Source organism: Sander lucioperca, chromosome 17 (genome assembly GCF_008315115.2).
Source record: "Sander lucioperca isolate FBNREF2018 chromosome 17, SLUC_FBN_1.2, whole genome shotgun sequence".
NCBI classification, from domain to species: Eukaryota; Metazoa; Chordata; class Actinopteri; order Perciformes; family Percidae; genus Sander; species Sander lucioperca.
Genome location: NC_050189.1, coordinates 14,896,527 through 14,924,437, shown reverse-complemented (window position 1 = coordinate 14,924,437; position 27,911 = coordinate 14,896,527). Strand labels below are relative to the sequence as shown.

Genomic DNA, 27,911 nt, shown 5'->3' with positions numbered 1-27,911 from the left:
ATCAGTGAATCTCTCCAGCAGTCAGAAGACAAGTGTTTTATTTTTCAGTGGAAGCGCTTAGTTTATTGCATGGCAAGCCTTTATACTTATTGCATTTGCTGAAATCATAAGCATTCATGTTTCGGGAAAATTCAAATGACCCTTTTGTCAAATATCTTGGTACTCAGAAACAAAGTACAGACACGTGTCCAGCTCTATTGCTTTACACTGGAGTACACACATTCAGTCATGGTGCTGTCCCTCTGTCTTCTTGATGTGTTGCCACTGTGATCCCTTAAAGCAGCGTAATGAAGGTTGTCTTCGTGTAACTGGTAACAAAATATAAAATGGTTCATCACTATTATTAAAGATACAGCCCAAGAAAGATGAGTGAAACACGGCAGGTGTCATAGATGGATGGATAGAAAATTATACATACCGCTATGTTCGGAGTAGAAGTCGATGAAAATGTTACATTACACTCTGGTTGTGACACACAAAATGAAAGCCATGTTATTTAAATGAAATATGCACTCAATACTTGCAGTAAGATTCAAAGAGTAACAGTTACCTGTACATTGGCAGCTTCTTTTGTTCACCTTGTACACTGAGAAAGCCAGTAAAACACTCAGGATGGTGGTGAATGCTAAAGCTGCACTCAAGAAATAAACCCAGACAGGAGAGTCCACCTCATCTGTAGAGAGACGGACACCAGGAAATATTAAAGAGCTTTTAGATGTCTTCTCAAAGTTGAGTATAGGATAGGTGTGCATTTTTTCAAGTATATCTTAGAAAACCATGCTGCCATGCCCATTTGTACATTGAAAAGTTATTGGTTATTTTTCCTCCTAGTGTGCTAGCCACAAAGAGATCTCTTCAGTCATTTTGATGTAATGAATAGTGGACAGAAAACATTTCAGCAGTGTGACTTAGACAAAAAAGTGGGTATCTTCCAAATACAATACTCGATGCCAAGTTGCCAATTGAAAGACATATTGGACGGTTTACGTCCAGTGAAGAATCTGTCTTCAGGGACAAAATCCCTTGTTTATCTCCATGGAAATTATTCCCATGCTGAGCTGCGGCGAAGATATACTTGCTAGAGAAGTGTAGGCATGTTGGATGCAAAACACCAGCAATATTCTTACATGCCAGGACAAAGATAGCCACTTGATCAGGCTAACTCAGAATGCTGAAGCCTCATGATGGCTTGGGCTAAACTTTGGAATATGTGCACGAAACAAGGACTGTAGATTTTGTCCCCTATCTCCCACTGTGGAGTAGCACTAAGGAACTGCTTCATGGTCAGTAAAGACATAAGTATAATGATTACAGTGAGCAGGAATTCCTAATGCCTGCATCTGAGTAATGTATTAAGAAAGACTTAAAAAATAGAAACCTAGTGATACCTTCTTTTTGGAGTTTTCATCGCTATTTATTAAATGAGATAACCTTGGCTAGAAAGTTCCTTACCTTCTAAGTCCAGCTTGGTCCCGTCTCCAAACAGAATGTGTCCACATGAGGCAACAGCACAGTAGTAGGTCTCATGAGAAAGATTCAGACTCTTCATCGGCAGGTTGTAGACACAGGTGTGTGTTTGTGTGTTGGGTTTCCTCTCACACTGATCATTCCTGTCTCCATGGGTGTAAATGAGTCCTGGCTGAGATTCTTCCGAGTTCTTGAACCAGTAAACACTGTGTTCTCCATCACAGGTCCCAGTGTGTACTGTACAGTTCAGAGTCACAGAGCCTCCTGGCTCGATGCTCTCAGATGAAGACTGATGGACCGTAGCTGGGACGCTTAAACCTGAACCTTCTACACTGACTGTATTGCCCTCACAAAATTCAAAGTCATTTAAGTTGCTCACTACGCAGTAGTAAGTCGCTGAGTCTGAAATTTGCAGATCTGAAATCTTCAAGTGATATTTATCTTTTACTTTGTCCAGTGAGAAGCGTGTATTGTTGTTGAATTCATCTTGAAAGGTTCCGATATCATTATGCCTATAGAACGTGGACATCAGCTTTGGTTTCTGTCCCAGAGTTTGCTTATACCAGTAATACATCACCGTTTTTGCATCATTGTCACTGCATTGCAAAGTCACACTTTCCCCAACATTAGCTGAGTGAAAATGTAATGAAGACTGTTTTAAAGTTGTAATGTGAGCTGAGGAGAAAATGAGACAAAGCAAATACCTAAGTTCATTTGAAATGTAATGCTGTTGTGATCTGTATTGCAGAATGCATGGAAACATATGGTTATAGTTTAAAGTAAACCACAGGCAATAGAAAAACAACTTACCCAGATTCGCCACGAACAGACATGTGAAATACAAAGCAAAGCTCGGAGGTGTCATCGTGCTTCAAATGCTGTGCGGAATGAGTTGAACTCTGTACGTTCTCCACTCTTCACAGAGAAGGCTGTGTTTGATTGGCCAATCAGATTTGGAAACAGTGAACACATGTTCAGTGGCCCCCACATTGGCAATGGTATTCTCATCCACAACAGTAATGACAATATGATGCTTGAACCTGACCTTGATCAATGAAACATAAATCACATAGTGTGTATATACAATGAGGCCTATAAATACTAACTGTTGTAACTGCTTCTCATTGCTTATTGGTAACTACTTGCCACATAGACATAGGCATACAGCATTGGAGGGAACAATTTTCAAGAACATTTACCCCATATTTCAAATGTTATTCCTCTGACATTCTGCTGTTTGATCCACAGTTAGTGGCTTTTCCCATGGTCCAAACACAAAGTAAGTAATCACTGGTGTTGGAAGAGGCCATTTTGAGCAACAAATGAAAGGCTTAACGGTCATTTACAACTAAAAAATAAGAGAAGAAGAAATAGACGACTGTTAAATATTCTACATTGGGGTCTACTAAAAATGTACAGCATGCAGGGTTTGACACGTGAAAGTGTGTTCACATAGATAGGTACATACTAGTGATGCGCCGGTCAGAGTTCCTTAACACCCGCACGCACCCGACCCGTTATGAGATCCAATCCACACCGCCCAACCTGTCAGAAAAGGATCACTTTTGTGATTTGGCAACACATAGTTGAAAATGTAGAATCCGCCAAATAAAAAATCAAAACTGACCAAAAGAAATAACCCTAAAAAAAATATAAAATAATAAACTAAGCAATGTACATAAAGGTGTATAATGTTCATCCCAACTGTATGCAATGGCTTCCTTGGTGACTATGTAAGTATCCACACAGAGACATTGCTGATTGGCTGACAGTTGACAGTTAAGGCAGCCCAGTCTCATGGCAGGTCGTGAAATGGTTACGTTATTGAATCTATTGATTCGTGAACAGGACACGATTATGTCGTTTTTTTCGTGTGGTGATTACGAATTTTAATTTAATGTATTTAAATGGGAAGCATATTTCGTGATCCCGGAGACCGGGGTCGCGTCCCGCGTGTTGCAGTTCCTTTCTGCGTTATTCTCTTCCAAACCACAACCGTCCCGTTGTTGTCGGCGTGTCCTGCGTGTGATGGTTCCTTTCCCAGTTCTTTTTTTTCCTAACCTTAACCGTCCCGTTGTTGTGGCGTTTCATGTCCCCGTTGACGCGTGCCACATAGACCGTAAATCATGTCCCTGCGGACAAGGATCGCGTCCCTGTGTTGCGGTCCATCCCGTTGTTGTCGCCGGCATGTGGCGTTTAATTTCCCCGTTGTGGCCGCGTGTGGCAGTCCGTCGGTCTGTCCCATTGTTGTCGCCTGCGTGTGGCGTTTAATTTCCCCGTGGCAGTTTGTGAAATGGTAACGTTCGAAAATCGTGACCTGTACACAAAATAAACGAGAAAATCGTGACCTGAACAAGTATCAATAAATAAAAAATAACTTGACTGTTACGAACTGGCGTGAGACCGGGTTGGTTAAGGACGTACGCTACACATATGTCTTTTTTTTTTTGGTGTGAACTCCTGCAGGCAATGAATTAAGGAGAGCTTCACTCTCAGGGGGAGTACAAGTTAACATAAGATGGTACTCTGCTATTTTATTTCCCATTGCATTATTGCAGCGTTAACCATTCCCTCCTTTCTTTGTGACATTATCTGCATTTACGATATGACCCTCATATCACACAGCTGAATTCTTGTTTGCTCTCGGCTTCTGTCTGAGCCGCTGCACGCTGTGGCCCGCTGGCCACTGGCCGGTCTTCCTGTGTTCAAGTATAGGACTGAAGTTTCCACCAGCGGAACCCTGTTCTCACTAGTTCACACACGATTCACCACAGGAGTCAGAACAACAGTCAAATGCAGAGAGCTGGCTACTTTAAAGGTTGCACCCTCCGCTTAAGGGTATAAATAGACCAGAGGGGATTTCTGAACATGTTCTACCTGTGTCTGCAATGCTGTGTATTACAGTTTTTTTTCTTTTCTTTTGGCACACACTCAATTCCCTTTGCAGCCTAGACTGTACGTTTGACACCAAAGTGTCCAGCTGAACCTCTTTTTTTCACATACAGTACTGTAGTTTAATTCCTTTGTGTTGTAAGCTCTGCTCTTTCTGTTTGATGTCTTTTGAGAAGCTTCCAGTGGGTGAATAAAAGGCTCTGCAACTCCAGAGTAATGTCGAGCAATGTGACTTTGCAACTTCTTACTTACTTTATTCTGTTGCTAGCATAAATAGTAACTATTTACTTTTGTCTTTCTTTAGACAAACTCGCCTCTGGTGTTGTCCTCACTTATTTAGTGAAGCACTAATATTTAAAAAAGCTGTCACAGTCAGAATCAGATTTATTGGTATGACGTATGTGTAGACATACAAGGAATATGACAAGGAATATGATTTTCGCTGCTTTGAATGTACATAAAACAAGAACAAAGCTGAACAAAGGTAAAACATTTATGTACATGTATAGATGGTGCATCCATACATATAACAATGACATTTGTAAGACTATAGTGCAAAAGGGTAGAGTGCAAGGGGTGCTGGAATAATCATATATTGTTCCCTTCTCGTCTTTTGTCTACTTCTGTTTATATTATCAGAGGAGTCAAAAGAATTCACATTCATTACTCAGGTAGAAGTATAGATACTAGGGTTTAAAAATACTTCTGTATTAGTTGAAGTATCAAATCAAGCTTTTTACTCAAGTAAAAGTGTAAAAGTACTGGTTTCAAAACTACTAAAGTATAAAAGTGAAAGTAATGTAAGGGGGGAAAAAATGCCATTAAGGACAAAAGCTTAGGCTGCGCCACAGGGGCCTATAGTGCACTACCCCACCTCCACAAAAAACATGTTTCTAAAGGCCATAATGACTATAATGTTACATTAAAATGTTAATGTTGAAAAATTTGGGAGGCACCTGTTTCAGCCGCATTTATGCCCATTAAAAATGAACGCATTTCAGTACAATGCAAATACATTAAAGAACCATATATGTGTACTATGGGGCATTAACATGTATTTCATGGAGCGGAAGATATGATGACTAGCTGCCTATAAGTATCGTAATGGTGCCAAAAGTCAAACTTCAGAGGCATGTTATCAGTAGCCTTTATTGGAATGTACATCCAAGCTTAGCTGCAGGAATCTGTGAGGGCAACAGATGTAGGATAACAAAACTGTATAAGAAAATTGGTGCAGGGCAGGCTTAGTAACAATTACTCTTGTATGGTTGTCCTATATAGGAGTAACGAGGCTATTTTTAGAATGTAAGGAGTTGAAAGGACAGATAATTGCGTGAAAATGTAAGGAGTAGAAGTAAAAAGTCTGCTGTAAAATAATTACTCCGTATTATGTAATGACGGTAATGACGTATTTGTACTTTGTTACTTGACACCACTGTATACTATGCTATACTACATTGAAGGGCCAGCTTGCTTAAATTACAATCCCATATTGCTCCAGCCACCCCAACAGTATGCCATGTAGTTTGGGTTTTATCTGCTTGGACTTTAAATTACGCGGATCTATGATTCATGGTGCCACCGTCGATCCTACATGTGAAGGGGAAATATATATTTGTTTGTGTTGCTAAAAGCTTTCAAACATTAGTTTTGTTATTCCACAGATCTAGTTAACAACTTTACAACATCATTATTGGAACATTTTTACACTAAAGAAATAGTCTCTATGGAAAGTTTCATGGACGTGCTGATGGTTGATTAAAAAGTCATTTTTTAAAGCTTTAAGATACAGTACAGCATTCATTCCATTCAGTTATTTCTTAAGGGCAAGCATGCCCAACAATAAATGTTTACTGAATTATAACACATTTTTTTAATTCCATGTCACAGAAGTATGTTATTGGATTTGGCACATTCAAGTACTCAGTATTTAAATGTACTACTGTATATTTATACATCAGACTGCTTATTATTTTGACAGCTAAATAGTCTCTTAACACCAGAACACAAATACAACTATCTTTGGCAATGCCTTTCATCTATTTTGGTACGTATTTCAGCACCATGGACAGAGAGCGTACATCCACATTTCGCGCACGCACGCACGCACGCACGCACGCACGCACAGGATATGACTATATAGCTGTCGGAATTATGGGTCGTCCTCGTGCGGGTTGACAGTGATTCTTGTGCATGCATGGTATATGTCAACAAGTAGGCCCTCGCATGTTAAGATGGCACAGGGCCCCGCACCCCCCTGCGCTGACTGACGGTACAGATCCATTTGACCGTGCAACGCTTCTGTCGCGCTGCGCTCCACTCTATTTCTATAGGTGACGTCAAGCCACTTCAACGTGCACGCAAAGCATTCCGGGAAAGCAACGCTGCATTTGAAAAAATGCTGCACATCAAAAAGCTAGCCGATGCCCATCTTTATGCAAATGAATCCGTTGAACGCGACGCGACTATCCAGTAGAAGTAGACAAAAATCTTTCAAACTAACCTTTGTCGATCTGAAATGAAGACAGATTCAGCAACTGTATGGCCTATTTCTCGCTTAAAATGTTTTCAGAAACGCGTTTCGGTGAACTATTTTCATAAAATACTAGATCGTATTCTCAACGAGCCGCCATGACATTCTCAAGAAGCCAGACCCACGTCAAGGGCATGGAGCATCAACCATGGATGTATGATGTCGCAACACCACGCTTCAGTCGTGTTGGACAAATGGATCTGTACCGTGAGTGCAGCTTTAACTATAGTCATGAAGAAGCTCCAGTGGCAGACTTCTTTATATTTCATACAGATAAAGTGGTCTTTGGTCATATTTCAAATGTGTGTAAAGATGTACATTTAGGCATTCCTACTCCTTCAGTCTTCATTCTCCCTGGTTTGTCTGTCTTTCCACCTGTCGGTTCTGTTGACAGTAGCTAATGTTAGAATAAACTACAGAGTCTCCACAGTATTTCCCTCTAGCTTGTCTGGTGGGGAGGCGTCTAGGGGCCGAACACACAGCTGCATAGGTTACTGTATCAGTAGTCTGTGAAAAAAAAGAAAATGAAAAACACTTAAGACTGGCCATAGAAAGACGTGGTGCAAATCAAACCAACACATTCTCGATCCCAACTCCTCTTGGCATTACTATTACCTTTGGCATCATTTTTCAATGCGCTTCGTCAGAACCCCTTGCTGTCATTTTTCAAAGCACCTGGACAGGAAACTTTGGCATGGCTTTTGAACTCTCTGAGTCTGGACTCCTTGGCGTCACTTGTTGACGTGCAGGGTAAAGCCACTTAGGGTAAGTAAAGGTCATGGGTGGGGTTAAAACATGTTCGTTTAAGTGACACGCAAGATAAGAATGGGACACAAAGCCTGGCCTCCTGGGTGATAGTCCCGTGTTGTTTAGGTTACAACATGTACTTTGAAGTGACATGTAGGACAAGTAGGGACAAGAACCCCGGTCTCCTGGGTGAAAGTCCTTATGTTGTTTGATCTATCCCCCACCCCAACTTATGCAGGTTTTCAATGTTTAATACTTCTCCCTGTCATTGTCGCTCTTATCCTTTTTTTTAAGATTATTTTTGGGGCATTTTCGGCCTTTATTTTGACAGGACAGCTGAAGACATGAAAGCGGCGAGAAAGGGGGAATGACATGCAGCAAAGGGCCGCAGGTCGGAGTCTAACCCGGCCCCGCTGCGTCAGGGAGTAAACCTCTATATATGGGCGCTGCGCTACCAACTGAGCTATCCGGGCACCCTATGGCGCTCTTATCCTACATCATCTTAGGTCACTGCGGTCGAGATGCTGCTATGCCTGAAGCCCGCAGGAAGCTTTGAAACAAATTAAACAATAGCGGACAAACGGTGGAAATGCAACACTGCTCAATCACAACCGCTCAATGGTGTTTTAAGACTCCAGCGTCGCCTTCCAGGCAGCTAACCCTAAACATAACCATTGCCTGGAAGGCGACGTTGGGGGCTTAAAACACCACACACCGTCACAACTGAAATGACTCATATCACTATTGATTATTAATTTGATCCATTTGGTCTGATAGCATTTGTAATGTCTATGAGAGCCGCATCATTAAATGATTTCATACCCATTCAAGTTAGTAGAGTGCTAAACTAGAAGTAGCTAACTCGGCCGGCGGCGGTCTCTAGTGTGCCTGCTCTATGGTCCACACAGTGTGGAAGTAGCGCCGATCATCTGGGTAATTTTGGACTCAATGAAGGCTTTATGCTTCACTGAGCAACTCTCATAGGAATGAACGGGCCTCCGCCTCACACGGGCATTGTGTGTCGGTATCTGACTCTGAGGGCCACTAACCAGGCGTCAGTTTTTGAGGAGTTGGGAGTGAGGAAGGCTTGATCAAACACACAGGTTACACACAGCTGATGAATTACCTGATTGCCTTCAGAAGATCCATCCTTTGCCTCTGAAGAAACAAAGAAGTCAATTCCAGTTACTGCAGAATGTAACCAAATGTGTTTGTGATTCTGCTGCAGAGATACAGCTGATCAGTACGGTTTGAAATACCTGTGGAATCTTTCCTCTGTTTCCATATAAGGAGGAGTGTCCCAGTCCCCAGAATGATGTTTGACAGCGTCAGAGCAATCACAGTTGGACTCAGTTCAGATGGTGACAGATTGGTGACAGCATTTTCTGCAGAAGAAAATAAACGGTGCTTAGTTTTAACACAAATAACTAGCAGTGCAATATTCTCCATTTAAAAAAAACTTGACATTTGAGTTACATAATCTCTTTAGGTCACTTACTGTTGACAATATCCTGCACTATTCAATATATAAAGGGTCAGTTCACCCAAAGTGCACTCCGAAAACATTCCCCTATACATATGGTATATAGCCATAAAAAAAAGTTTTGTCTGTGCATTCTGTCATCAGAGACTTAACTTAAGTTTTTTTTTAAGTAATCTTGAATATTTCCATTTAACAGTGTTTTTGTTGCCTTACCCTAACCATTCATTACCAATAGTTTATTTGCCATAACCCCAATTTTTCCCAAAGAATTAACCATACTGTAAAAACACTTTTCATCTTTGATTAATCTGCTGATTATTTTCTGGATTCATCATTTGGTCAATTAAAAGTCAGGAAATAGTGACAAATGTTTCGTATTTTTGCTTGAAAAATGACCAACAATGAATCGATTATCAAAAAAGTGGCTGATTATTTTTCTGTTGATTGACTTAAGGAATAATCAGCCAATCGTTCCAACTCTAGCTGGCTTTGGACTCTGGGGTTTTTGCAGCATTGTTCGATATTGACGTACGTTTTTTCTGTGTTTATGATTTATATTATTTGCTAGGAATTAGAAGTATTTGGACTAAAACTCTACATGTATAGTGACAGTTCCTGTCTTACTGTGAACAATAATCCTGGTCCCGTTTCCAAACAGCGTCTGTCCACATGAAGTCAGGACACAGTAGAAGGTTCCAGCATCATCAGAGCTGAGGTTCCTCAGGAGAAGCTCGTACACACAGCTAGTCTCTCCACTCTCAGTCCTCTGGCAGCTCTTATTTCCAGAGTAGTAGATCATTTGCGGAGCAGAGTGATGAGAGTTTTTCAGCCATGTGACACTAATGTGTTCTCCTGCACAGCGGCCAGTGTGAACAGAACAGCTGAGTGTCACAGAGTCTCCTGGCTGGACGGGTTCAGACTCCCGCTGCTGGACGCCAGAGTCACTGATCGCACCTTGGGGAAGAAATATAATATGAACTATGATCATTAGCATCATGTTCACATTCAGCTGAAATCAGGGTGCTGTCAGGAGAGAGAATGAATACCTTTTAGCATCAAAAAGGTTCCCGATCCATACAGAATCTCGTTTAACTGCGTGACTCCACAGAAGTATGTTCCAACGTCTTCCCATGTTATTGCAGAAATGCTCAGATGGCTGTTGATTATGTCAAATTTGACTGAATAATGGTGCTGAGAATCGCCAGGAAATATACTCCGATTAAAGAAATTATTGAATGCTGCCACAAGCTGCAGTCCCTTCTCTGTGGTGAATTTGTACCACACTCTTTTGTACAGGTCACTCTTTATGTGACATTCAATAGTAGCCGAGTCTCCGAGCTTCACTGTTTGGAAAGGAACAGGCTGAGAAATTTCTGCCGCACCTGAAATATACAGACAGGATATAAGTAAGTGTCTGTGTGTGGACACTCATGAAAAGATTACACAGGTGGATTTCTGTTACTTACACGAAGGCCAGAGCAGGAGAACATTCACAAAGTAAAGCCTCATCTTCGTCTGCTTCACTGGTCCGGCTTCTCCTCCTCAGCAGTTCTGACTGACTGAAGCAACAGCAGCAGCACACTTAACAGATTCACCACTTGTCCTACATTCTGCCACCTCGGTCAGGTCTGATTGGTTCATCATCCTCACCTTGCGGAACATGATTTGCTAGTTCACATCGAAGCAAAAAAAACCCACCATCATGGCCCGTTTTACATCAAGATGTGTTGTCACACTGTCTCTACAGTCTGCTTGCTCTGTCTATAGAGACAATAAGGCATGGCCTGTTTGATATTAAATGAAAGCAGGTAAACCACAATGAGGTTGGCAAAATGGAAACTGCAATTTAGATGCATACTTTCCAGAAGAATGGAGGGAACTGAAAGTGTTTCTACATGCAAAAGGTTGGTAAAAAGAAAATGTAAGTATGGGTAACAGATCAAGATAATATATCTATGTAACTGCGGCTGTACCATAGTACTTGGTTGCACTGACCTGAATGTGGTGAGCCAAGGGGAGAAATAAAACATTTTAGAAAGAAAAAACCCTCGCTGCATCTCTTTTTTCCAGAAACAGTGACCCTAGTTTTTTAGAGGGACTATTTTTCAGTACAAAGTACTTCCACTTAAACCTGTAACAGGAACACTTTTTTTAAATACATGCTTCTGCTGATTTTTTTTTTCCCCCTTATTGCATTGCGTGGAGGGCAGAAATCTTAAGAGAGTAATATTGCAAAACTGGGACACATCTATTAATTTACATGACTAGATACCATTTGATGTAAACAATTGTGCTTTTTGTAATTTGTGTGGACTCACTCCTAATAAATGCAATTTCGGATAATAGCCGGCTTGAAGGAACATTTGGAAAATTTGAAAAAAATTTGCATTTGCTTTTTTGTTGAGAATTAATTGAGAGGATTAATACCACACTCTTGTCTATATGAATGTTACGTTATTGTCAGGTTTTTTAGAGCAAGGCACTACACAAGAATAGGGTAAAGATAATATATATCACCATTACACTTTCCCTGTTGATTACTTGCATTAATACAATTTTTATTATTTTGAAATTGTAGTCTTTAATATGCACATTAAGCATTATCTAATTAAATATGTGATAATTTGCATACATTTCTAAAACAGCAATGTGAACATTGGATGAATTCTTGTTTCATGTTGTTGACACATTGGTCAAAGGTTTTTAGGTCATTTTGGATATCTTTTTATCACTCCATGAATCAGAAAATACTAACACAGGCCATGATAAAAATCCTTTTTTTGCTATGTTTTTAGGAATAAAATGTTATATAAATCAAGTTTTGGATGACAAAAGAACAAACCCCTCTGTAAAAACCTTGAATATAGCAGCATATTAGCCTGGGAAAACCCTGACGAACTTCCGGCAATTTTGAGATCTGCTCTGCAAGTCAGTCTGACCAAGAGCCCATTCAAGCCCATTTCCAATTCTTCCAAATCGAGGCACCATTCACCACCGCTGAGGCGGGCTTTACACAATGACGATAGCGCAGCGACGGCGAGCAGCTTTTTGTTTACATTCAACATGCTGGCCACCGAAGTGCAGCAACCCGTTGATGCCGCTGTCACTGCTACGTCACCCGGATCGTTGGTCTGATTGGTTGAAGGACTATCCATTGCTCCCAGAGGCATTTGAGTGGCGTCTGTTGGTGACGTGTGAAAGAACCTTGCCCAGACCCACTCTCAGTTACAACTGAGAAGGGTCTGGTGTCAACCAGGCTAGCGGCATATGTTGGTGCTACTAAAGTAGACTTCTCGCTCAGAGTATGAGAAACAAAATATTTTGAGAAAGGGTTGTGGTTAGGTCTATTTTAGTCTATTATTAGACTTATGTATTCATTTAACTTTTATTTAAAGTTTTACAGCTGGGGACTCGAAAACCCCAAACAGAAAACAGTCATAAAGTATGAAGATGATAAAACAATGTTAAGTGTGTTTCTGAGCTGTTAAAGTCGACCTCTGACAGTACATAAGGAGAGACCGATCAAAACTTAAGACACTTAATTTATATTTACACATGACACTTACAACAACTGTATATTGATTTATTTTTTTTTATTAATGAATAGCCAAATTAAGAAGATTGTTGAGGGAGGAAACTATATGTAAACCCATGCAGTCACTGCAGGAATTGATGAACTTTTTAGGAATGGAGGCCACGTTAGGAATGTTTTTAGGTGTGGGAGGGAACCAGAGGACTTAGAGTAAATCCATGCAATCACTGCATGGAATATTTGCCAAATTAAGAAAGTGTGTTTGGGGTGGGGGACTCCATGCTACTAAAATATGACGCCACAGTATCACATCTGGGCGCTGATTTGTTCTTTCAGGGAGTCCTGTTGTCTGTGGTTGTTCTCTGTCTTCAACCTCATCGCTGTACACTTCCCCTCCAGAGCTTTTTCTTTGTCGGCCTTTTTAGTAACCTTCTGTAGTTCTTTATGAAGGGCTTTATTCAGCCGGTTCAAGCAGTTTTTCTCCACTTTCAGGGAATCATATGTATTGGCCCAAACACTCTCACCTCGGAGTGCGTCGCCGAGCTCCTGAACTTTAAGCTGCAGAGCTCTGTTTTCTTGGCTCACAGCTTCGTTCTCTGACTTCAAGTCATTGTTTCTTTCCTCCAGAGTTTCTTCTTTGGAGAACTTTTTCTCCAGCTTCTGTAGTTCTTTCTGCAGAGTGTTGTTGTGGTTCATGAGAACTTTTTTCTCTGCCTTCAGTGCTTTATAATTCGCCTGAAAGGCATTCAAAACTCTGAGGTTTTCATTAAAATTTTGGATTTCCTCCATGGCTTTGTTGTTCTGGAGCGTCAAGTCGTCTGTCTGTTGTTTCAGAACGTCGTATTTGTACTTCCAGTCTGGTTCATTCAGAAGCTTCTTAAAAACATCAGAATGGGTTTTACCCAGGGCTCGGTTTTGTGCCTGCTGAACTTTCTCTTCAGCTTCCAGGTCTACATAACTGTTCTTTAAATATCTTTTAATCATGAGTTGGTCCTTCACGAATTGGATTTGCTGATTCAAATTATCGTTGTCTTTCTTCAGAACGCCCACGCGGTCCAATGTTTCCTTGTACATGTCACGCCAGATGTTTAAATTGGCTGATTTATTTTTGAGAGCCTGGAGTTCCTGCAGCAAGGCGTCATTTTCACAGCTCATGTGTTCATTTAATGCCTTCACTGCCTCTACCTCTTCCTCCAAATCGTTATTATTCTCGATCTCTTCGCGCATCTCTTGAATCTGATGTCGCAAAGCCTCATTCTGCTGGCTAATCGCCTCTTTCTCGGCTTTTGCATCGTTGTAGGATTGCTGATGCCTCTCCTTCAGCTCCAGGAGTTGGCTTTGCAGGGCGGCGTTTTGCTGGCTCATTGCCTCTGTCTGCCGTTTTAATCCAGCACACATTATGTCCACACTGGTCTCATTTTGGAGTTCTTTCTGCAGGTAGTAAATCTCACTCTGCAGCTCCTCGTGCTCTTGTCTCACAGCCTCATATTCTTCTTTCACTTCATCAAAGTTGTTGAGCCGGTTTTTGAGATCGCTAACTGTTTGTTGCAGAGTTTGACGCTGCAGATCCATCGCCACATTTGAAGCTTTTGTTTCTTTACACAAAGCCTCAATAGTGCTGTAATTTTGGACCTTGTCGCTGAGCTCCCTCACTTCTTTTAGAAGGTAGTCACATTTCTTCTTTGCAGCTTTTTCCTCAGCCTTCCCTGTGGTGAACATTTCCTCCAAATTTTCCCAGCCATTGAACTGTCTCTGGCGCTTGTGAATTTGGTGGCGCAGGCTCTTAAGCTGTTGCGTGATGGCCTGTAGGCTCACACTCATTTCATCCTGGTTGCTAACCATAACTGTCGGTTCCTGGCCGAGGGCCATGGTGTCGTTCTTCAAGGACTCCAGAGGAAGGACCATGTTTTGGTTGCAACTTGTGTTCTGCTCTCTTAAAGCTTATCGCTGAAAAATAATTCTCTGTTTAGCACAGAAATACAGAAGCAAGCTGTATTGTCGGTGTTGAAGAGATGATAATCAACGCAGCACAGTAAAACCGTGATGAGATTCTCAGTACTCAGTGAGAGATCGCCTGTCAATCAACCTTCTAACAGAGAACTTTGATCTTGGTGAAGGTAGAATGGGTCACTTAGAATGTTGACATGAAAGGCACATGTACAGGATGTGACATCACTGCATTCTATTTCCATGATGCAACATATAGGCAGCTGTTGCCTTGGTAACAATGAACAGAGTTGCATAATGGGTAACATAGGTCTGTAAACAGCTGTTGCCTTGCTGACAAGGAATGAGTTGCATTTTGGGTAATGTAGGCAAGAAAGTGAATGCTTAGAATAAAATGTTAACTCTGGTTGTGCTGCATTGACAACATTTTTTTTAACTGATCACTGTGAGTCTGCTATTTTTAAAGGAGTTATACTGTGGGAGTCTGATAATAATGTCACACACACACATATCACGTCATGTCATGTTTTGCTGCTCATGATCACAATGCTAGACATTTGCCGTTGTTGGACCATTTTACTTTTTACTCATGGCAATCAAGCTACGCAAATCGAACATTTTGATCATGATAAGTGTCTGCTGTTGGGTCATAAAGGCGGGGACACCAAGATACAGCAAGGCCTAGGCTTCCTATGTTGTTTTGGCAGTTCTGTCCAATTCTGTCAAACAAAGAGCGTCCATGCACTGTTCAGGCCAGTGATGAGTAAAACAGCTATGTTGTCAGGCAGTCTGGCTAATATGGAGCCATGCTTAGATAAGGCATTACATTTGATCTGTGTGTGTGTGTGTGTGTGTGTGTGTGTGTGTGTGTGTGTGTGTATGTGTGTGTGTGATCTGTGTGTGATGGGATCCTCCAAGCAGCTGCAAACACCGTTGCATTTAGCACATATCACAGCTCAACGCAATCTTATGAACGGGATCTTATGATATCGTACGAAAATGTATGCACAACAATCCGTATGATAAACTACAAAATTACAGTTAGGTGCCGGTCGCTTTAGCGGCCGTTGCAGTTGAGTTTAGCCGATGAAAGTTGACCGTCATGGGCGACGAAAGTTTAGTTTAGACACCAAACCTTCTAGTTAAGATTAGAAAACAATTATGTGGTTTGGATCTTAACACCGGTCCCCTCAAAGTTATAGGCTATTGTAAAATTCCATACATTATTTACATATTTATTGAAAACCACCATTTACAGACACATCTGATCAAATCCTTAACAAATAAGAGAAACATGTTAATAAGAGCTTTAAAGGTGCTGTCAGAGTGTCTGCTCCCCCACCCCCAATACAATGACGTTTCTTTCGTCTGCGTTGTTTACTTCTGAAAAGGTCAACCACAACATCTCTGCTCTGTACAGAAGCAGTACTCTTTACTTCTCTAAATGCCTCTCTGTGAAAATGTGGCTTCCTTCCAATGTGGCTTCTGAGAACCATCTGAGGTGATCTTACCTGGAAACCACAGAGCAGTTTAAAGTAGAATTGTATTTATCTTAATATGATTTTACTGGTTTTCATCTAACTCATTTTTGGTATAAAACACATAAAGCTTGAGTCAGTTTGGTTTTGTATAGCAGTTTATATTTTCATCATCCCGCTTGAAGATAACCTTTTGTGGTTTGTTGGCACACACACACACACACACACACACACACACACACACACACACACACACACACACACACACACACACACATTAGTTTGGTCAATATTAAAATCACGATTATATTTAACACGATTACCCATTGACTTTTGGAAGGATGTTGCATTTATTGAACTTAAAAACAGTGTAACACTTATACAAGTCAACAGTGAAAACACCAAGAACTGTGAAATTTCCCTAAATACTTTTCCTGTTTGAGTTCCCCTTAAAACACACACACACACACACACACACACACACACACACACACACACACACACACACACACACACACACACACACACACACACACACACACACACGTTAATACCTTACCTATTGAACTTTTTGAATTCCCCTTAAAAATAAACAATATAAAAATATTCTTAAATGTTCAAATAGCGGGACAAGACATAAAAAGAACTTACTTGCTAAATGTAATTTGCATAATAATTGTTTTTCTTGGTTACATTGTTTTTGTGATCGTTGGGAGCTGAAATCGTGATCAAAATTGGATTAATTGCAGAGCCCTGATACAAAGTGTCACATTAGCTCAACACAGCATCATCAAATTTTAACAAGCAGTATTCATTTACACACACAATGATTTAGACATATAGTGAGATCATGTCATGTCTTAAGAAAAGCTTGTTCAATGAGATTACTGCAAGATGAGGCTTTAGCAATACAGAGTAAAAATGTTTAAATCATATTTACAAAACGGCTACATTACACAGTTAAAGTGACACACACACGTGTCATGTATTACACAGAGACAGAGATTAAACATGGCCAGCTCTACTGCTTCACACTAAAGTACACACATTCACTCCAGGTGTCGTCTCTCTGCATCTTTGATGCGTTCATCTTTGTTTTAGAGGAATCTGAAAATCTTGCTTGAGACTCTGAAAAACAGAAAGAAAAACTCACTACCATGCCATGATCAGTGAGTACATGCTGTAGATACAAACAGTACTACTAACCTGCACACAGGCAGCGGTTTCTGTTGTTCATCATACACATTAAGAAAGCCAGTAAAACACTCAGGATGGTGGTGAATGTCGATGTTCCACTCAAGAAATACACCAAGACAGGAGAGTACATCTCATCTGTAGAGAGACGGACATCAGAGACACTACAGAGCAGCTTTTATATCCCTCTGTGTTTAGATGAGACAACCTCTGCTGCAACAAAAACTCCCCAAAGACAAAGCCTAAATCTGGAACCTACTTATCAATTGATGTCTGCTAGAAAAGTGCCTTACCTTCTAACTCCAGCTTGGTCCCGTTTCCAAACAGAATGTGTCCACATGAGGCAACAGCACAGTAGTAGGTCCCAGCATGAGGAAGATTCAGACTCTTCATCGGCAGCTTGTAGACACAGGTGTGTGTTTGTGTGTTGGGTTTCCTCTCACACTGATCATTCCTGCCTCCATGGGTGTAAATTAGTCCTGGCTGAGATTCCTCAGCATTTCCGAGAATAGCTGTTATGAACTAAAAACATAGTAACTGCAGCCACAAAAACAACAACTCACCCATTTTGCCCAAGAACAAACATGTCAGATACAAGAGAAACTTTGGAGATGTCATCGTCTTCGAATTCTTGTGTTGAATGAGAGAAATCTCAATCTTTTCTCCACTCTTAAGAGACAAGACTGCGTTTGATTGGCCAGCCTGAAGTGACACTGTACGTCCTACTTATGGAAACATGATCACATGCTCACTGTCAACTATAGTGTCAAGTTTGGTTGATGAGATTCACATGGTGTGAGGTATATAAAGAAAATAATGACTCTTTACCTTGGTATGTTATTTAACATTGGGGGGATAAATTACAGGTTATACAGCATAATGTTTACAGTGGACTCTAGTCATACTAAGCACTTGGCAGTGGGCTAACTGTCATTATGTAGAAGATAAGGTAAAATGCAGTTATAGTTTATTTGTAAAAGCATTAATGATATGAAGTTGAGTATTCATAAAAATTAAGAATATCTATAGACTGAGTCGATGCATTGTCCAGAAGTAAGTTGACTATGAATATCTATCCTTATATTGTTTTGGAGAATTTTGCTGAATTTACCCAACTTTAAAATACTTTAAAGCTATAGTGCGTACTTTCTGTCCTCCCCATGAGGAATTCTAAGTAATGACAACAAAACTGTCAGTGCGTCCACGTGAAACAAGCCTTCCGTGATCACGTACGCACCCCCACCCCTCCTCCACACAGTTGCTAGTATGTAAGGAGGACACGGAGGATTAAAAAAACATGATGGAATCTTCAGAAGAGGTCATTATCTTCACTCGAGCTTCTGCTCAGTTTCTTGATAGGCAGCTTGTAGACACAGGTGTGTGTTTATGTGTTGGGTTTCCTCTCACACTGATCAGTCCTGACTCCATGTGTGTATATGAGTCTCTCAGATGCTGGGACCTTCAAACCTGAACCTTCTACATTGACTAAGTTTCCCTCCGAACATTCAATAGATAATGTGTCAACAAATTCATTATGAATGAAACACAATCACGTGCTCTCTGTGACGTATACTGCCAAGTTTCGCTCTTCAAAAAATAAATTTACCACAGACATCACTTGTTAAACGGCATGTACTCACACCTCACACCTTTTTCTCACTTTAAAGTTGTGGTTTTTGTCTGTTTTGGAAACACCAGTTTACCATCGACTGCAGTTTGCTAATGCTTAACCTTTGTCAATGAAACAAGAGAGGAAATATCATGCAGGCATACTAATTTATTAAAATACACTAAGAATACAGCATGGTAATCATTTGTCAGAGTTTTTTGTTACATTTGCTGAATACAGATGGCTCTGGTCCTCTGATAGAAGGCTCAGTGATGAAGCAAACTAAAACTGTGCATTAACCTCCTCTAAAGTTATGACTAATACACTGGCTTATTCCTTTAAAGGTGTGTTGATTCCACCTCAGTGTTTATCCTGGCTAATCTATGATATTGACCTCTGTAATGTTTTCTAATCCAGAGCAGATCTGCTGTCTGCTTTTCTCTGATCTGAAGCAAATTGTCACTTCCTCCCAGACCTTTCTTAGAACCACCTGAGGCCCTCTTACCTGGAAACCACAGAGCAGCTTACATGAGTAGAGTTGTAAATCTCTCAGTGCTATATACTTCCTGGTTTTATATGACGCCATGTTTGTTTAAAAACCCCAATAAAAAATAAAATTAAAAAAAAAAGTTTAGATAGAGCATTTCAAAAATAAATCTACAAAGTGCTTCACGGACATAAAAACTCAAAACATTATCTGAATATTCATGAACAATCTTAGCTTGTCTTTTCTCGTTTACATTTTGCTCACCACAATATTATCATTTATGGTTTGCACACGTACACACACACAAACACAAACACACACACACACGTACACACATACACATGCACACACACCCACACACACGTACACACACGTACACACACACACATACTGTACACACACACATACTGTACACACACATTCTGTAAACACACACACACCCATACATACTGTACACACACACACATACTGTACACACACACATACAAACACACACGTACACACACACACACATACACAAACACACACACACGTACACGCACACACACAGTTCCTTTATATACACACATACTGTAAACACACACACATACTGTAAACACACAAACATACTGTACACACACATACTGTACACACACACACACACACACACACTCTCTCTGTCTCTCTCTCTCTCTCTCTCTCTCTCTCTCTCTCTCTCTCTCTCTCTCTCTCTCTCTCTCTCTCTCTCTCTCTCTCTCTCAAGCTCAATATGTCCCAGTAGTTCAGAACAAAACCTTACAAAACCATAGAGAGATTTTTCCATGACACGGCCGACCACATGGAAACAAAAAGAGTTTGGGTTTGTGGCACGCAATCAACACAATCACTCAATCAACTAGTTCTTGTCATCACATACAGAGCCCTCCGTGATCCGGCACCTGCCTGCTTTGGAGACCTGCTGTACCCTTAAGTGTTCAGGTCTTTGAGGTCCTCAGATCAGGGCTTACTGGCTGTTCACCGTACAAAGCTGAAAGCTAAAGGTATCAGAGCTTACCAAAAGACACATCTTTTTAGTCAAGCTTTCAATTAGCCACATTGTTGACTGTATTACTCTGTATTTTGATATTCCTTGCCTTTGTGATTTATTGAGATTTTTATTGAGGATCATTGGGTTTTAACCTATTAATTTATTAGGCCTGTGAAGTACTTTGTAACTGCATGTATTAGGTGCTATATGAATAAACGTAAGACAACAAAATGCCATCATGATTTACCTCTCAGATAGTTTGGGTTGTTCCCTATGCTAAGAACAGCACCAGAACCTAATATGTAAGGTTATTACAAACCACTGGGACAGACACAGTGGAAATCATTGTACTTGATACATTGTCATTACAAAAACCTTATTTTGGCTTCTGTTGGTTTATTACAAGGTAAAACCCTTACATCATACATGTATAGGTAAAATAATGTAAACATTTTGTTTTCCTGTTTCAAGAAAAGCCAAATTACAAAACACTTTTTTTTAAAAGATGAAGACATGTCCATTTTTATTGTTTTGTACCAGAGTACACACATTCATCCTCTGTGTCGTCCCTCTGTCTTCTCGATCTGCTTTCCTTGTTTACCCTCAAAGCGGCGTAATGGAGATTTTCCTCATTTTTGTAACCCTAGCAATGAAACGTAAAACTGTAAATCAGAATTTGTACACAGCCATTGTTAAGTTATAAAAATATGTTACGTTAATCAGCCAAAAATACCTCTGCATTCATTGTTGAGGATGCGGAAACTCTTGCGTGGGACCCTGAAATATAATGGAAAGCTGTGTTTCTGTACTGCCATGTTCAAAAATGACACTCTGTAGATACTGTACAAACGGCAGCATTTACCTGTACATTGGCAGCTGTTTCTCTTGTTCATAATGTACAGAAAAAAAGCCAGTAAAACACTCAGGATGGTGGTGAATGCCAAAGCACCACTCAAGAAATACACCAAGACAAGAGAGTTCACCTCATCTGCTGTGAGACATTAGGACAAAGCACAGAGCTTTCAAATGTTATTCTCTTTTTATCTAAGACAATGCTTAACACAATAACAATTCATTAGCTGAGACAAGTTCTGCTAGAAAGTTCCTTACCTTCAAACTCCAGCTTGGTCCCGTTTCCAAACAGAATGTGTCCACATGAGGCAACAGCACAGTAGTAAGTCCCAGCATGAGAAAGATTCAGACTCTTCATCGGCAGGTTGTAGACACAGGTGTGTGTTTGTGTGTTCGGTTTCCTCTCACACTGATCATTCCTGTCTCCATGGGTGTAAATGAGTCCTGGCTGAGATTCTTCCGAGTTCGTGAACCAGTAAACACTGTGTTCTCCATCACAGGTCCCAGTGTGTACTGTACAGTTCAGAGTCACAGAGCCTCCTGGCTGGATGCTCTCAGATGCTGACTGATGGACCGTAGCTGAGACCTTCAAACCTGAACCTTCTACATTGACTAAGGTTCCCTCCGCAAATTCAATAGATAATGAATAACTTGCACAGTAGTAGGTAGCTGAGTCTGAAACGCGCAAATCTGTGATCTTCAAGTGATATTTACCTGTTTCAGTATCCAATGTGAAGCGTGGATTGTTTTTGTATTCATCATGAAATATTCCATTTCTTTCATACTTGTAGTAAGTAGAGATGAGCCGTGGTTTCTGTCCCAGAGTTTGCTTATACCAGTAAAACCTTGAAGCAACATCACCTTCATAGAAACATCTCAAAGTGAAGTCATCCCCAGTTTTAGCTGATACAAAACTACTCGGTTGATGAAGAGATGAGGAGAATTTTGGATCAGTCGTCTGAGCTGTAGTGATAGGAGAGACAAAGCAAATGCACCTTATTAACATGTGAAAAACATAACGGAATATCAGAACTAATGTCATGAGTAGTGGCTTAACAAATTCAAACTTGCAGTCACAAAAAAGACAACTCACCAACTTTTCTGAAGAACAAACACATCAGATAGAAGAGAAACTTTGGAGATGTCATCGTGTTCAAATTGTCGTGCTGAATGAAAAGAATCTGCATTTTGTCTCCACTCTTCAGAGACAAGGATGCATTTGATTGGCCAACCAGAAGTGACTCTGTACGTCCTATTTAGGAAACTTGATCACATGCTCACTGCCACTGTAGAGATACAGGTTTACCATTCATGGTGTCTTTGGTTACAGTCCTAAAGATATTGATTCATAAATCAGTGTGGTTTTATGATAATGTTAACACTAATAACATACAGTAGGGCTTAGTCGTCCTTAACATTTAATAATCATATATTACAACAGGTTATTATTAATTGCCAGATTTTAATGAATAACTTTAACACTTTAAAAAAGTACAAGTGCAAATTGAACAAATATAGTGCATATGCACATTAAAAGATGTGCACATATATAAACATGTCAATATCAACACAGCAAGCTTTCACTCACATTAGCTGATACAAACCCACTCTCTTGATGATGAAATGAGGATTTCAGATTATTTGACTGAGCTGGTGTGAATTGAGAGACAAAGCAAATGCACAATTACTTTTATGTGACATATCCATCAGTAATTGAAAAAATATTTGAACCATTTGTATGAGGAGTGAACATACTCCATAAAAGTTGGAATTACAAAAACAACTCATCCGTTTCCCCCCAAAACAGACATGTCAGATACATAAAGTTTGGGAATGTCATCGTGTTTCAAATAACCGCGTCAAATAAAAATAATTTAGATCCCCCCCCCCACATACATACATGCTTAAATACTTTTCTTTTCCTGTCGTATTTGAAGTGGAGGGATGTTTGAGGGGTCTTTGTCTTTAAGAGCATCTATAGTATGTAGGAGTGCAAACACTGTTACATCCTGTAGAAAACCACAAAGCCAATTGCACTAAAAAAGATTAAAAAAACAAGAACATAGGGGTAAGGGCCAACAGGTTTCAGAGTGACTGGGATGTAGAAAGGCCAAACTGTAACAAATACAGCAATATATACTGTACAAGGCATAATGAAGCAAACTTGGACATTGAATACAAATGCTGAAAGTCAATTGAAAACCTTCCTGTGCCATGTTTAACAAATGACACGCATAGCTGGCAGAAATATTATCGAAAATGGGAAAGAATCTGACCAACTACACTATTAGACGACATAAATGTTGTTTAGACTTTGGCTGTAGCTCAGTTAACCACAGGGGTTTTGCCATTTATTGCAAAACTGATGGCAATTTGTGGCACACAATGCTTTAGACACTGAAATCCATATTGCTCCCAATGAGAAAATCTAAGGCATGTTGAACAAAAACGTCTGAAAAATGACTCTAGTATACATGGGGCAGAGGTATGTGGAAGGTTAAGAGGTTATGCATTGGCTAGTCAATAAAACAATGGCGTGATAATCTAATGAATCCTTGATGGGTTTTGACAGCAAAAGAGTCTGAATATAATATAGCATTAATGGATTCTTAAAGTTATCATGAAGAAACACTGTTGTGCCCACAGGCCCTATTGCTATTGGCCAAGGTCTCAGTGATAATGCAGCAGTGAAAAGGGAGAAATTGATTTTAGCCATGCTAGCAGTATGGCTGTAAAGATGGCAGTCAGTTTGTCTTTCATTGGGCGATCCACCACTTTGATTCAGACTAACTATTGGATGGATTGAATTTCAATTTTTAACAGATATTCATGGTCCCTAGAGGATAAATCCTACTTCTTTGCTACATGTTCCTGTGTTGTCACTATGGGATTGACATTTGTGGGTCAGAGGGAAATATTGCATGGATTGCCCTACATTTAGCTACAGATATAACAGTTTACTAGAGGATACATTCTGAAGTCTTTGGTGATCCCGTGACTTTTCCTTTAGCACTTCAACATTTACATAATGGATTAGCACATAATTGTGTACAGATCTTCATGGTTTCCAAATTATGTAGGACTTTGGTGATAACCTCAAATGCCACGATCAGGTTGCAATTTCTCCTTCAGAGTGAAATACTTGGAAAACAATGGGATGGATTGCCATGAAATATGGTACAGACATTAATGTCTCCCTCTGGATGGTTACTACCGACTTTGGTAGTCCCCTGACTTTTCCTCTAGTGCCACCATTAGTTCGATATTTTTGCTTTTAAACTATTTAAATATCTCCACACCTATTTGAGCGATTGAAAATTGGTACAGTCACGGTCCCCAAAGGATTAACTGTGAAAAGCTTTATCCTGTCTTTTAATCTAGCACCATCACCAATTCAAAACATTCATTAATGCATGACAAAGCCAAAGTTACCTTACAGTATTAGGGACTGAACAGAAACACACAAATGTTGTTAGTTTTCTTTTAATATATTTGATTGATTTATTCCAATTTAACACAAGATGTTCATGGAAATGCACAATACACGTAATTAGGTCAAAAAAATTGAGGATAAAACACAAATAATGCCACGTATTGGTAAATTAATCCAAGCTCTTATAGCCAAAGACCAGGTTGTTGTACAGCATCAATCAATCCAGCTTTCTTAATAAATTTACATCAAATTTCTTTGTTTGATGAATTATTCTCTAAAATGTCCACTGCAAATCAACGGGATTCATTGGAGAAGGGCCAACTAACAACAGTTCATACAGTCTCATAGAGCAACATAGATCATTTAAACTTCTCTTTCCACTGACTCTGTCCGTTCTTATCATTTTTCTCCTCACTCTTTACATCCTGGACCAATGAAAGATACAGATATTTATCTAAAAATCTACATCTATGTATGTACATAATCAAAGAGATTATAAGAAGAATCTGCCATCTTACTCAGAACGTAGAAATAATGTCCAGTTCTACTGCTTGACACTGGAGTACACACATTCATTGTTGGTGTTGTTCCTCTGTCTTCTTGATCTGTTGGGCAGGTTGACACTTAAAGCAGCATAATGGAGGTTGTCTGCATCTTGGTAACCCTGGTAACAAAATATATATTTTTTAAAAAGATCACAAATTATGGTTCCTCAGAAATTATGTCGACAACACAGTTAATTGTGATGCTATTTATTTTTTTTTTTTTTACGGTTATTGAAAATATAAAAACTGTACACACCTCTGCACTCGCTGTGGAAGGAGATGGAAATGTTGCGTGGTTCACTGGTTGTAGAACACAGAAAACATTTTATTTACAAGCAAAATTCAGTGAACACAATCTGCCAGATAGAAAAAGTACCAATTACCTGCAGTTTGGCAGCTGTTTCTTTTGTTCACCTTGTACATTAAGAAAGCCAGTAAAACACTCAGGATGGTGGTGAAAGCCAAAGCTGCACTCAAGAAATACACCAAAAAAGGAGAGTCCACCTCATCTGTAGAGAGACAGACTTTAAGTATATTTCCTGTTTTTATCCAACCCGTTCTCATTCCGAACTCGTAAAATAAGGACGTTTGGACAGTGGCTGTCAGCGTCTGATGCAACGAAAAAGGCGTCTTTCAGCGTGTTTGTGTAACGCACCGGGGAGAGCAGCAGTTAGATAGGATTTAGCGAGTAGAATATAAGGGTGAATTTGTCATGCTTGCTATAGTCGCTTTTTTCTTTCCTCCCGCGTGTCACAGAACCGTACGCCCACCCACGACCTTTTCCTTAACATAACTGCGTCAAAAGGGACGGCAACAGTCCTGACCAAGCGTGTTTACTTATAGTGCTAAAGGGACTAGAGCTTAGATCGGGCCCAAAAAATCAAGCCCGACTCTACCCGAGCCCGTGCACGTTGCGTCCGAAACCGGCCCGGCCCGACACATTAACTGTAATTGTGAGCCCGAGCCCGATTTAAACCCGACATTTTTTAATACGAATAGAAATCTGTTTAGAATTATCTTAATGAATAATGCAACAAGGACGAAGCATGGAAACTGCGCTGTTTGTTTATTCAGACTGGAATGGATCGCAAATGGATCCGAATGAAGAAACGTAAAAAAAAAACTCTAACCTAAATTCGACCCTATAGCTGCTCCCTCAGCCGAATAGTGTGGGTAACAGGCAGCAACGTAATCAAAGCCCTGGAACCATATAGGAGATTTTCTTGTCTCGATCACCTAATTAATACTGTCCTTCACCACGGTCTGCATGCTGACGCACTGGCCGACAAAAATGCTGCAGATGGGGGAGACACGACGTAGCACAGTTTACCTCACACTCAAGTCAGTGCAGGACACCCAGAGCTACGGGAGAAGCTGGAGAGGCATAGCGTTCTCCCCACCGAATAAGGCTAATAAAGTAATAATTAAAAAAACGCAAATGCTTGGTCAAGGGCCCGGCCCGGCCCGAGGATAGCGGCAGAAAATATCAGCCCGGGCTCGGGCTCGGGCAGAGAATCTAAACTCTGAAAGGGACGGCAATAGTCCCGACCAAGCGCGTTTACTTATAGCGCTAAAGGGACGGCAATAGTCCCGACCAAGCGCATTTACTTAAAGCGCTAAAGGAGACTTTTAGCGTTAATAAGAACGACAAAGGCACCTGACCAAGCGTCCATATTTTACGAGATGAGTGTGAGAATGTGTTGTTTTATTCCACGTTCGGTTAGTAAGTTACAATGTCTAGTTAAGTCAATTTTATGCATATAGCCAAAATCAGAAATTTGCCTTAAAGGGTTTTACAATCTCTACAACATACGACACCCTCCTCACAGCCTCGATTCAGATAGACAAAAACCTCCCCAAAGACAAATCCTATAATGGGGAAATTACTTTCTATATGTTACTACCCATCAGATTAGACAGCATATGCTAGAATGTTCCTTACCCTCTAACTCCAGCTTGGTCCGGTCTCCAAACAGAACGTGTCCACATGAGGCAACAGCACAGTAGTAGGTCCCAGCATGAGAAAGATTCAGACTCTTCATCGGCAGGTTGTAGACACAGGAGTGTGTTTGTGTGTTGGGTTTCCTCTCACACTGATCATTCCTGTCTCCATGGGTGTAAATGAGTCCTGGCTGAGATTCCTCCGAGTTCTTGAACCAGTAAACACTGTGTTCTCCATCACAGGTCCCAGTGTGTACTGTACAGTTGAGAGTCACAGAGCCTCCTGGCTGGATGCTCTCAGATGCTGACTGATGGACCGTAGCTCGGACGTTCAAACCTGAACCCTTTACATCGACTACGGTTCCCTCCGCAAATTCAAAAATATATGTATACGTATCACTACTTGCGCAGTAGTAAGTAGCCGAGTCTGAAACACGCACATCTGTGATCTTTAGGTGATTTTTACCATTTTCCATATCCAGTGTGAAGCGTGAATTGTTCTTGAATTCATCATGAAAAATACCATTTATATTATATTCATGATATGTAGAGATGAGCTTTGGTTTCTGTCCCAGAGTTTGTTTATACCAGTAAAGCATTACAGCAACATCACCTTCATAGAAACATTGTAAAGTCAACTCCTCCCCAGTTTTAACTGATAGAAATCTTGTCTCTTGACGAACAGTTGAGGATTTTAGATCTGTCGTCTGAGCTAAAGTGAAATGAGGGAAAAAGCAAATGTTGAGTTAATGTAATGTGAAATAC

The 27,911-nt window shown here is 40.3% G+C and overlaps 3 protein-coding genes across 4 annotated transcripts; all 3 read right to left on the bottom strand.

Moving 5' to 3' along the window:
- Positions 1 to 21: 21 nt before the first annotated feature.
- Positions 22 to 27,853, bottom strand: LOC116042265. 2 transcript variants are annotated; one of them, XM_035994178.1, is made up of 4 exons: positions 27,148 to 27,853; positions 551 to 673; positions 419 to 462; positions 22 to 308 (listed from the first exon to the last, which is right to left on the bottom strand). In XM_035994178.1, exons 1-4 carry the CDS (start codon positions 27,743 to 27,745, stop codon positions 195 to 197), a joined length of 879 nt encoding a protein of 292 aa, XP_035850071.1. In that variant the 5' UTR covers positions 27,746 to 27,853; the 3' UTR covers positions 22 to 194. The 2 variants fall into 2 exon arrangements, with proteins under 2 accessions (XP_035850071.1, XP_031144247.1); XM_031288387.2 differs by lacking the exon at positions 27,148 to 27,853 and adding an exon at positions 1,453 to 2,443.
- On the bottom strand, positions 7,107 to 10,720 carry LOC116038077 (signal-regulatory protein beta-2-like). The gene is made up of 6 exons (XM_035994179.1): positions 10,589 to 10,720; positions 10,169 to 10,504; positions 9,747 to 10,076; positions 8,899 to 9,024; positions 8,766 to 8,797; positions 7,107 to 7,399 (listed from the first exon to the last, which is right to left on the bottom strand). The coding sequence occupies exons 1-6, from the start codon at positions 10,629 to 10,631 to the stop codon at positions 7,238 to 7,240; spliced, it is 1,029 nt and encodes a 342-aa protein (XP_035850072.1). The 5' UTR covers positions 10,632 to 10,720; the 3' UTR covers positions 7,107 to 7,237.
- On the bottom strand, positions 20,645 to 22,542 carry LOC116038075. Its single transcript, XM_031282275.2, has 5 exons — positions 22,321 to 22,542; positions 21,486 to 22,190; positions 21,238 to 21,363; positions 21,109 to 21,152; positions 20,645 to 21,018 (listed from the first exon to the last, which is right to left on the bottom strand). The coding sequence occupies exons 1-5, from the start codon at positions 22,412 to 22,414 to the stop codon at positions 20,899 to 20,901; spliced, it is 1,089 nt and encodes a 362-aa protein (XP_031138135.1). The 5' UTR covers positions 22,415 to 22,542; the 3' UTR covers positions 20,645 to 20,898.
- Positions 27,854 to 27,911: the final 58 nt, after the last annotated feature.

Bases quoted from the DNA above. Each gene is read 5' to 3' on its own strand.
- LOC116042265 (XM_031288387.2), bottom strand. From the start codon at position 2,332: ATGACACCTCCGAGCTTTGCTTTGTATTTCACATGTCTGTTCGTGGCG. The intron at 463-550 runs GTAACTGTTACT...TGTCACAACCAG, and splicing joins AAGAAGCTGCCAATGTACAG to AGTGTAATGTAACATTTTCA. The intron at 309-418 runs GTATGTATAATT...TTTTGTTACCAG, and splicing joins CTTCTACTCCGAACATAGCG to TTACACGAAGACAACCTTCA.
- LOC116038077 (XM_035994179.1), bottom strand. From the start codon at position 10,631: ATGAGGCTTTACTTTGTGAATGTTCTCCTGCTCTGGCCTTCGT. The intron at 9,025-9,746 runs GTAAGACAGGAA...TTTCTTCTGCAG, and splicing joins GACCAGGATTATTGTTCACA to AAAATGCTGTCACCAATCTG. The intron at 8,798-8,898 runs GTATTTCAAACC...TTGTTTCTTCAG, and splicing joins ACAGAGGAAAGATTCCACAG to AGGCAAAGGATGGATCTTCT.
- LOC116038075 (XM_031282275.2), bottom strand. From the start codon at position 22,414: ATGCAGATTCTTTTCATTCAGCACGACAATTTGAACACGATGACATCT. The intron at 21,153-21,237 runs GTAAATGCTGCC...ATTATATTTCAG, and splicing joins AAACAGCTGCCAATGTACAG to GGTCCCACGCAAGAGTTTCC. The intron at 21,019-21,108 runs GTATTTTTGGCT...TTTCATTGCTAG, and splicing joins CCTCAACAATGAATGCAGAG to GGTTACAAAAATGAGGAAAA.